The 11,814-nt window shown below is 38.0% G+C and overlaps 1 protein-coding gene and 1 pseudogene across 1 annotated transcript in view; one reads left to right on the plus strand and one right to left on the minus strand.

The window, feature by feature from the left end:
- RFX7 (regulatory factor X, 7) overlaps nt 1-4,161 on the plus strand; it is a 66,048-nt gene extending 61,887 nt beyond the window's left edge. Inside the window, exon 9 of the mRNA XM_005880110.2 lies at nt 1-4,161. This exon is cut by the window's left edge and continues 45 nt beyond it. Coding sequence (XP_005880172.1) covers nt 1-1,513 — 1,513 coding nt within the window. The 3' untranslated portion in view covers nt 1,514-4,161.
- Nucleotides 1,999-9,914, minus strand: LOC102261722 (annotated as a pseudogene).
- Between the last annotated feature and the right edge of the window lie 1,900 nt (nt 9,915-11,814).

An 11,814-nucleotide genomic window follows, 5' to 3' on the forward strand; every position in this document is an offset into this window, starting at 1 on the left:
CCCTACCCCAACCCCAACCCCAACCTCTGAAATGATTGCTGGATCTCAGAGTCTGTCACGGGAGAGCCCTTGTTCCAGGCTAGCCCAGACCACACCTGTGGATAGTGCTTTAGGAAGTAGCCGACATACACCCATCGGCACTCCACATTCTAACTGCAGCAGTAGTGTCCCTCCCAGCCCTGTTGAATGCAGGAATCCATTTGCATTTACCCCTATAAGCTCCAGTATGGCATATCATGATGCCAGCATTGTCTCAAGTAGTCCTGTGAAACCGATGCAAAGACCCATGGCCACACACCCTGACAAAACCAAGCTTGAATGGATGAATAATGGGTATAGTGGGGTTGGTAATTCATCAGTTTCTGGCCACGGCATCCTCCCAAGCTATCAGGAGCTAGTGGAAGACCGTTTCAGGAAACCTCATGCCTTTGCTGTGCCTGGGCAGTCTTATCAGTCCCAATCCAGACATCATGACACTCATTTTGGTCGTTTGACTCCTGTCTCTCCTGTGCAGCATCAAGGTGCCACTGCAAATAACACCAACAAACAGGAGGGTTTCGCAGTCCCTGCCCCTCTCGATAATAAAGGAACTAATTCATCTGCCAGCAGCAACTTCAGATGCCGGAGTGTGAGCCCTGCTGTTCATCGCCAACGTAATCTTAGTGGAAGCACCCTCTATCCAGTATCTAATATCCCCCGCTCTAATGTGACCCCCTTTGGAAGTCCCGTCACCCCAGAAGTTCATGTTTTCACAAATGTTCACACAGACGCATGTGCCAACAACATAGCTCAAAGAAGTCAGTCAGTTCCATTGACAGTCATGATGCAGACAGCCTTCCCGAATGCTCTTCAGAAGCAAACAAACAGTAAAAAAATAACCAGTGTTCTGTTGAGTAAACTGGATTCTGAAAATGACGATGCAATGAGAGGTTTGGGCATGAACAACCTGCCCTCCAATTACACAGCTCGGATGAATCTCACTCAGATTTTGGAAACTTCCACTGTTTTTCCTAGTGCCAATCCTCAGAATATGATCGATTCCAGCACTTCTGTCTATGAATTCCAAACACCATCTTACCTCACCAAAAGTAATAGCACCGATCAGATCAGTTTTTCTCCTGGAGATAATCAAGCACAATCAGAAATCGGAGAGCAACAGTTAGATTTCAACAGCACTGTTAAAGACCTGTTGAGTGGCGACGGCTTGCAAACCAACCAGCAGCTGGTAGGTCAGGTGGCCTCTGATCTCACGAGCACTACATCTGATTTCTCTAGTGATATCAGGTTGTCTTCTGAGCTCTCAGGCAGCATCAATGATTTGAACACGTTGGACCCAAATCTACTGTTCGATCCAGGTCGTCAGCAGGGACAAGATGATGAAGCTACACTGGAAGAATTAAAGAATGACCCATTATTTCAACAAATCTGCAGTGAATCCATGAGCTCTATGACTTCGTCAGGTTTTGAATGGATAGACAGCAAGGACCATCCTACTGTTGAAATGTTGGGTTAAATTGTGTTTTATAACATGTAGCACACTGTATCTAAAGACATATGTATTGTATTTGTCTTAATGGAAGTGCCTCCCGCAGCAGAAACACTTACTATTAATTGTGACATTTTCAAAGTTTGCTGCAGAAGTGGTTTCTTCTTCAATAGGAAATGGTTAGACTCGCCTCAGTTCTTAAAAAGTTTCTGAAAAGACAGTAGGCTGTAGAAGAACAAGTATTAGGTCTTAAATTTTATAATGTTCCCCATTTTAATCACATTGTTTGCTAGTAAACATTTGACTAACCAGCTTTTACAAGAGCAGTCTAGAGCTTTATTTTGTATAAGTTCATTTTAATTCATCGGTTGATCTGCACAGAATTTAGAGGAAACCATTGATTTTAGACATAAGCTTTTTGTTGTTGTTGGCATTATCTTTTAGATATGAAATCATAGATAAGGTGAATTGTAGGCAAGAAGTTCTTCCTCGAAACAGGGATAATATTCAGGTTATTTTAAGTATTTAGGCTTGAAGCATAGAGCTACTGTAGAATGAGAAATCTCTATAGGACTTTCTGGGACTTCAGTACCATTTGCACCTACAATGAAGGGCTTAAATAGGAAAAATATAACGAAAAATTCAATATTAATTTAAGGAAAGCAAAAGCTGCACTATAATTTTTCAAAGGAAAACTAGTAGCCATTTATGTTTATGACCTTGCATTAATCTTATTTTAAAATGTTGATTTTAATATGGAGACAACATACATACACATACAGACACACAAAACATAACTCCAAGCATTGTAATTTAATAGAATAAATACAAGCGTTTTAAAAAAATTATTTTATGTTTATTTGGTAACTGAGGCAGGGGAGTTGAGAAGGGCAATAACGCATTTTCTTAGTTTCATTACAGTGGCTGCATGCACATATTAAAATTCTATTTAAGATTTATTTTGAACTTTTAATTATAATATTCTTAAGTCCTCAACGTAGTAACTGACTCCATCACTCCTCCTGAATGTGGTAATACAGTTTGATCATGAGACCTCTTTGAGAACAAGCAGAAGGGAGGTAACAAAAACCTGAACAAAAACGTTTCACCACCTGAGGTCTGAAGCCACAAACCTTTATATTTGTGATAAAACAAAGGGGGATATCAATATTACTTGAAGAAGAGGAGCATTTTATTACATGCTTAATTTATTTATTGTGATAACCACAATTGCAAAATAAGCACTCAGGATTTGTTTTAAAATGTTTCTCTCCATGGCTCCCATTTTGTTTTACAAATAATTGTTTATGAATTTCACGTTGACACAAATCTGCTCACTAGTTGACAGCTCCATTTAACTGTTTTCAAGATTACTTTGAGAAAGATTTAGAAATTGCCATTAGGTTTCTAAGCTAACATTAAACCATTGCTATGCTACCTTGAACCCAGCTAAGTTTTCCTTTACCTCAATTAGTTAGCCAATCAGAAGACTACAATCAGTGACTGTTTAACAATTGTAATGAAGGGTTTAATTTAATAAGGTTTCATTTCACTAAATTTGCAAGGTAGGGTATTAATATATTTTGATAAATAAATGGTGCTAGGGTTGGCTCACAGGTTTATATATCGTTATGTCCTAGTTATTGGCATTTGTGTATGTTTGCTGTTATCTTGATTTAATGATCTGTTAGATTTTTTTTTTCTTGATGCTAGTTATTTCTTCACTGTACATTGAGACACAGCACTACTGCACACCAAAGTATGCAATACCCAAAGGAAACTGTGTGATTTCTTGTAACAAATGATGGGAGCCTTTCTCTATGAGATACTCTGAAAAGGAGACTTTGAGGCCATTCTAATCCCATGTTTACATTATTAGCTTCCTACTAATATAAAAATAATGGAAAATTTTTTGATAAAAAAATAAATAAAAACTGGAGGATTTTTAACCCCTGTACAGTATTGCAGCAAACACTTTAAATTTGGTTGAATTCGTCCAGCAAACTTTCTGGGGTTCATATATTGCACTAAATTTGTTGAACCTGTGGTAGGCACATCTCTTAGGATAAATGCAACCAATACAGTCCACAGATTAAACTTTTTAAATGTGTTTCATTATGAAAAGACAAAATGTCATCAAAGTGACAGATAAAATTGTCTTATGTAGCAATGTGCATTGATCTCAATGAGATATTTCTATTTCTTATTCTCTTACATGAGAATATTACAGCAGGAAGAATTAAGTTTAGTTTGCTTCACCATGTTAATACATGATCACAAATGTGCATGAGTGTTATTGACTTATCTTGTACAGTACTAGGTATTCCTGTAACCACTTTTTTTTTTTTTCTTGGCTGTATTGAAACTGGTTCAGTGTTAACCAGACAAGCATAGTTACTCACAAGTTATTTACTTTTTTATGTTTACTAATTCTGCTTAGTTATTGTTGAATATGTTCTTTTTTTCAGGTTATTTTCATTGTTTTGATGTTTAAAACATTTTGCATACTGTTTATCATGATAAGACTTCATGAAGTAAATAATTTTGCATATAATTGCAATAAGCACTGACTTTTGAACTGAAAGAAGGAAAGTGTTTTGTGCAGTGCATCTGAGGTTCATATAAGAGTCTTGTACTATAATGTGCTTAACTACATCATAAATGACAAAAACAAGCCCTGTTTCATGTTTCATTTAGTGCAAAGTCAGATTTCCCCAAAGTTTTGTTGTCTGTTGTACCTGCTAAAACTACAGTAGTTGAATATTGCAGTAGCATTTCAGTTCTCTTTTTTTATTGAAAGTGCTCAAAAATTGTTTTTTAAATGTTTTCAAAATCAATTAAAAAACATTTTATATTAAACTGACTGGATCTTAAGGTGATTTACGGATCTATTTTATATAGGCAGCATGCCATTTTATAAACAGACCTGATGCCGTTCTCCCTTCGAGCTCATGAAATTAAGGGAAATGAATAAAAATCAGTATGAGGCACAACAGTGCTGCTAATCTCTCGGCTATTAATCCAGCGGGATACACCACCCTCATCAGAACTCTGCTGTTCACTTAGGATTTATTACCAAGAAATGGCACATGGCATAGAGTTTTATGGTGTCCAGAAAAAAAATATTTTCTTTTGCTCATCCATATAATGTTTGCTTTAAAGTGTTAGCCTGCGGAGCTTTGAAAAGAAAAATAATGGGGAAAAATGGAGACGATTTTTAAAGCACAGCTGTATTCAAAAGTAATTTAGGCAAACCAGAAATACAAAGTGGTAAGTACTGAATTTGCAAATCACAACCTGAGTTGTAGGTCTAGAAACAGGAAAGAGTAGCCAGAAATTTCAACTCCTACAGAGTAATGAAACCAGGGTCAGGATGGAGTCTCCTCACTCTTGAAACGGATGAAGCAACATAACTTGTTACAGGGACTGTGACATTGTAGCCAGGGCCTCAGCCAAACAGCCTGCTTGTCTGTAGGTCTGTGATAGCCCTGCCACCACAGGACTGGGGCCCTGAGTGGACGGGTGGTGGAAGCAGTTATAAGGGAAAGGGGAGAAGAGGGATTCAGAAGGAGGAGGTGAAGAGCAGGAAGATTCCCACACAGATGAGCCTCAAACCAAAACTCTGAAGTACTTGAAGAAATGAAACCAATCCTAAGAATGACAATCAGCAATCGCTCAAGATAAAAATAATTACTTAGATGTTAATTTAAAATAAGTATTTTAGGATTATCAGTGACATAATGGAAAAGAAAAGTTTACTCAAGAACAGATAAGAACCAATGGTTATAATAAGTATGAAAATCAGGGTTGGGGGGTTGTAGAACACTTGAGGTGCTTTAGGTTGCTAGTAAGAAAATCTAACACTGGCTAAAACCATAAGGACAGTTATTTTTAGCTTAAGAATTTTGGAAGAACCAAATGCTGTGTTTCTGTTCTATCATCTTCAACTTTGTTTTTCTGCGTCTATTGCCTCGTGGTCAGGATGGCTGCCACAGCTCCAAATACTACTTTATACATTCCAAACAAGGCGTTAACGGGCAGCTCTCAAGCTTTTATCAGAAAGAAAAAAATCCTAGAATCTCCTATCCCACCCTCCAACCCCCATTTAGTCTTACTGGGCAAAACAAGGTCAATAGCCCACCCTAAGGCCAATTAGCTTAGATTCTTGATTCTGTATTGTGGAGGGCTCATTTCCTTGCATTCCAATGGACAACAGTGTGGTGATTATGGGGTGGGGTGTGTGATGGGGGATAAATGGTGATAGGAGACTTGACTTGGGGTGGTGAACACAATACAGTGTAAGATGATGTGTTACAGAATTGTGCACCTGAACCCTGTATAATTTTATTAACCAGTGTCACCCCAATACAATAAAAATAAAATGAGTTCCATAACGTAGGGAAGATACTAGGGACTTAAAATCTTGTGCCTACCTTTGAGTGATGCTCAGTTTTGTAAATAACTAATTACATATTCTTAAAGAAGTGCCACCTGGCCAGCATGGCTCTGGTTGAGCATCAACCTATGAACCAGGAGGTCATGGTTCAATTCCCGGTCAGGGCACATGCCCAGGTTGTGGGGGCTCGATCCCTAGCGGGGGCCGTGCAAAAGGCAGCCAACCAATGATTCTCTCTCATTGATGTTTCTCTCTCTCTCTCTCCCTCCCTCTCTGAAATCAATAAAAATAAATTTTTTAAAAAAGAAGTGCCAAGTAGAAGTATATATGCTTCTATAGGCTATGAAGTAAAAAAAAAAAAAAAAAGAAAGGTGAGAATTCACACCAAGGAACCAAGAACAGGACAAAAGAAGGTTCTTAGGAAGGACTACATTTAGAAGTAGACTGTTTGCTGGTGTAAAGTGTGAACTGGTATTCTGCATTCCCTCTCTGAGTTGAAAAATAAACCCTAATTGCCTCAGCACCTGTCACCATAATAGACAACCAAAGTTTTGATTTTGTTACATCTATAAAGTAGAGGTTGATTTTGGTGTACATTGCTATAAGTGTGTTTTTAATAATTAGAATTAACAAATTTGTGGACGGGCTTATCAATAGTATATAATGGGAAATTTTTGAAATGTATATGACCAGCTGTGGAATTATAATCTGCTTATAAGGGTAGAAAGTAGGGGGTTGGGGGTGACTAAAAACCCTACAAGTTTCCAAAATAGGTTTTATATATAGTACTTAATTTTGGAGAGAAGGGAAAATGTATCATGAGAATGGTTTTACTATATATGGAATATTTCCTTGCACTAGACACTATTAAATGCTTTGCTTATATTCTCATTTCCTCATTGTATCAATTCTGAAAGAATATTACTTTTCAGATGAAAAAATTTTAGCTCAGAGATTAACTGGTAGGGGTAAAAGCTAATAACAGGAAGAGCTGGGATAAATTTGGTCCCAAAGCCTAGTTTTTAACCATTATGCAATACTGAAGATACTTGTTCAGGCTACAAATTTGATTTTGGTGGCTTCTTTGAAATTTCCATTTTGTTTAAAACTTATGATCAAGTTTGATTGTATGGGGATTTTATTTCTCTTTAAACTCTAATTCCTATATCGCTTATGCTTTCATTTAATTTTTGTTGCTTTGGGATTTTACCCATATTTTATAATTTTTCTCTAAATTATTCAAGTTCTCCCTCCCCCTACCCCCCATGGAAGTACATGACATAACATTGGAAGTCAAGGGAGAAATAAGATTTAAATACAATATTTTGTTTTATAGCTTATTAAGCACATTTCTTAGATGTATACTTAATCACATTTTATTGAATATGATTAAGTACTCATATAGGTTAATAAAATTATATAGGTTTAAAATGTACAATTCTATAATACATCATCCGTTTTGTGTGTGTTCATCTCCCCAAGTCATGTCTCTTTCCATCACCTGCCCCATTTCTCCTCTCCTGCCTCCCCCACCCCCATTTTCCTCTGATAATGACCATACTGTTCTGTTGTCTATGGGTGTGTTTTTGTGTTTGTTTTTCTTTGCTTAATCCCTTCACCTTTTCCATACAGCCCCCTACCCCTTCCACTCTGACAGCTATAAGTCTGTTTCTATTTTGTTTGTTAGTTTATTTTGTTCATTGGATTCCACATAGAAGTGAATTTATATTTTTAAACCGCTTTTAAATTTTCACCAGGAAATAAAGAAATTGGTTGTTTGTTGAACAAATAATAATGTGCCAGGCTCTGTGCCAGGTGCTGGAGAAGACACCTGCCATTTTGAAATTTTGCTAGATAATGAGGAAGAGGCAATGAGGTCGCTGTAGCAGAGACTGCTGTTGGCCACTAGTAGCATTCTCCTAGCCACCTGCAAGATAGACTACCTTCTCCAGCGTCCCTGTAGTTACATGGAGCCACTTACCAAGTAGCCAACAGAAGGTCATCAAAAGGTTTGTGTACAACTTTTTTGCTTCCTTCCTCCCTGTGGGCTGGGCTGGGATGCACGTGTGATGCCTTAGAGCTCTGATAGGCTACCTTGGACTTTGAGGCAAAGCCACGTGCTGAGGATGATGGAGTAACTATTTAGAATGAGCCTGAGGCCCTGATGACTGAGGGAAGCTGCCCTACTAGTCCCAACCGTTTGCCTCTGGGTGTGTTTTACATGAGAGAAATTAATTTCTGGTTTAAGTCATAATCGCTCAATGCAAATTCAAATTATTTTTTTAGCATTTAAAATATTTTAATGAGAACATTTCTCACCATCTTTAAATAAAAATGATGCGCACTTTTTAATCTGAAACAGCTCTGGCATTCGGACTTAATTGCCTCCTGGTCCACGGGCCTTGGACGCCACGTCACTACTAACTCCCCAGTGCTCTGGAGGCAGGGGTGAGCCATGGCCTCCTCTGTCGGAAGTCCTTGCAGCAAGCTCAGGGGTTTGATTCTTATCAAATGTTTAACCACTTTTAGTTTCTGCATTCACTGAAGGATGCTCTTATGAACTTGAGGAGTATGAACTTTTTCTAATCCAAGCATCTTTATTCCATTTTTTCCCCAAAAAATGGTTGTCTTTGTATTTTTCATTCTGCTTACAGGATATGAGAGTGCTGTGGATCCCGTATTTTCATGATCTGCAGGTGAAGGCTGAAATGCTTCATCTGGGATTCTTGACTTGGTAAATTTATGATGAATCCAATCCGTACAAATGGAGACTCCACACCTTTTGTCACAGTTTGTAGTCTACCTGGCAGGCTCTGAACTATTGAGTGCAAAATCCTGGCCCTGAGCGTGGTGACTGTGCTCTGGAGAGGCAGCGGTTGCTAAACGCTGTTCAGTCTGTACTTACCACTGACAGGAAGCTGAGCCTCGGAGAGACACCAAGTGCTACACACAAACTCCGCCCACAAATTTATGTTCTAACCAACCTAGCCTCCAGAAGGTTTTAAACAGTTATGAGGAATGTTAGATTAGCATGAGGATCATCAAACAACCATGGATTCCCCATCATGGGACATGGCATCTCTTTTTTATTGTGATTGATAAACAGGGGAGCATCTTAGAATACTCTGAGTTAGCACAGCATTTGAATATTGTTCCCTAGTTGTCCCCAAAAAAGATAAAGATAAAATTAGGTGGATTATAAGCTGCTTAAACAACTAAAGAAAATTAATGAATGAAATTGAAAGGCAATATAGGCATTTTAGTTATTTGGTGTCAGAACTGGGTTTAAGTCTCAACTGCCAGTTCAACCATGACCCTGGGTAAGTTAGAGAGATTATAGCCATCTGATCCATCTGGAGAGCATCTTCTAGGGGTGGGCCACATGGTTCAGAACCGTATTTTTGCCAACATCTTGAATGAAGACACAAAAAATTGCTGCAGCAAATATTGTGGATTGGTTTGCTCAATTTCATCCCAGCCTCTTCCTGGTATGCAGAGCCTGGGAAGCCAAAACTACATTTTTTAGACTTCCTCACAGCAGAGTTCTGGATATATATATAATGCAAACTATACAAATGGAAACTGTGTGATGTTCTAATTCTGTGGTTCTATGGTTCCTGCCTTTCCTACATGAGCTGTGCCCCTGAATAACCAAATAACATATGGGGGGCCTCTATGGCTCTATATAGAAATATTCTAGCTAATAAATGAGGAAGGAGTGATAAAATTGGACTATCATCATTTTTCAACCCATAATGAACTGAATCAATCCAGACAATAGGCATTGATAGCTACCAACATCATAAAAAGAGGCAAACAGACATGTGTCTCATAACAAAGGAACACAACTCACAATGAAGTAGTCTTGCCTCCAAAACTTATACTGAAATCTAATCAAGTCTCTCTATCCAATTACCAATATACGCAAAGTACATAGATCACGAAATAGCGTGTCATGGGGATGCAATCAGTAAAATCCAGAGTCTGGGAAACTCTACTGATCAAGCAGTCAAGTCTTTTTAACAAATACATTTAGGGCAGAGAGCAATGGAAGGGGAACCTGTAGAGTAAAAGGGACTTTTAAAAAGTCTATTAAAGTTCATATTAAAATTTAAAAATATAAATAAAGAAACTAAAGTATAATGCTTAGGGATGCACAAATAGGTGATAAAACATAAAGAAAAGCAAAGAAATGATTGCCATAAAAATCATAGTAGTGGACACAGAGGGCTTCTTGGATGGCTGCCGAAGTTCTAATTCCTCACAGGTGGGTTACAAAAGTTTGCTTACAATAATTTATTAAGGTATTCTGTATCTTATATTTTTTCAGTTAAGTAGTATGTTGAAGATTGACAATTATAAGAAAATTTGCTGGTGTGGCTCAGAGGTTGAGTCTCGACCTATGAACCAGGAGGTTCAATTCCCAGTCAGGGCACATGCCCGGGTGGTGAGTGTGCAGGAGACAGCTGGTCAATGATTCTCTTTCATCATTGATGTTTCTCTCTATCCCTCTCCCTTCCTTTCTGAAAACAGTAAAAAAAAAATTTTTTAAAGAAAGAAAATTTGCCTTTCCTATATCCACTATATTTAGGATAACCAAATATCCATACTTGATACAGGAAATTTTTCTTTAGTAAAAAATTCCAGGTAATAAATGTGGAAAGAGGGATAAAATGACCAAATCAATACTTTACAATCCCTATTGATAAATAATCCAGGCAAAGATCAATAGATGAAATCGATAGGTAGGAGATGGATAGGAAATTGTATAGTGGAAGAATCAGGTCGTTGCCACCTTAACCCACTGATCAGTCTTAGCACTACTACTGATAAACATGGGACAAGCAGACATTGGGTAACTTCCGTTTACAAGAAATGCAGGAGATAGAGGAGCAAGTTAAATAATACCACAGGGCCACAACCAGACCAGTCTGGAGTCAAGAACATTCTCAAGGACAACTTGAGAATGGTTTTCTCAAGTCAGTGGCATAAAGAAGTGGGGTGAGGAGGGCTGCCATAGGTTAAAATAGACTTAAGAGCCATAAAAACCACATGCCATGTGTGGGCCTTGTTTAGAACATGATTCAAACAAATCAGCAGAAAAAAGATGTTTTTGAGATAATTGGGGAAATTTGAATATGGGCTAGGTATTAGTCCAATCGCAAGGAATCATTAGGCATAATAATAGCATTTCACTTGTAAGAAAATCTCAATACTATTTAGAGATGCACACTAAAATGTGTAGAAGTGAAAACAGGATGTCTGGGATTTACTTTAAAATACTTTGGTAAAAGACAAAGGAAAGCGATAAAATCTTGGTAATTATTTAGTCTGGGTATGAGTTTATATAGATTTTTTTTGAAAAAAAAACTTCTACATATGTTTGAACATTTTTTCATTTTGAATGGCTTTGTGATACCCTGTTCTAGTAAATAAGATATTTAAAATATATTATTTAGCTTGAGCCCGTTTGGCTTAGTGGATAGAGCATCGGCCTGCAGACCAAAGGGTCCCGGGTTCGATTCCAGTCAAGGGCACATACCTTGGTTGCAGGCTCCTCCCCAGGGCTCATGCAGAAGGCAACCAGTCGATGTGTTTCTCTCACATCTGTCTTTCCCTCTCTCTCAGACGCTCCCCAAAAATCAATGGAAAAATATCCTCGGGTGAGGATTAACAAACAAATAAAATAAAAGATATATATGTATATTACTTAAACGCCAAGCTCCTTTGGATGGTATTGATGGCATTACACACTCAGCTTCAAGTCCCATGAGCTGAAAAGAAGGCAGGGACAGCTTCCCTAAAAGAAAATCAGGGCTGTTTCCAAAAGAAGGGGAATCCAAGCCAGGCAAAAAAACCCAGAACAGATGTCCACTATTGTTCCCACAAAACTTTTTGAGCTTCCTTTTACAAAATGAATTGAGACAAATAG

The sequence above is a fragment of the Myotis brandtii genome, unplaced genomic scaffold (genome assembly GCF_000412655.1).
Source record: "Myotis brandtii unplaced genomic scaffold, ASM41265v1 scaffold626, whole genome shotgun sequence".
Lineage (NCBI taxonomy): Eukaryota > Metazoa > Chordata > Mammalia > Chiroptera > Vespertilionidae > Myotis > Myotis brandtii.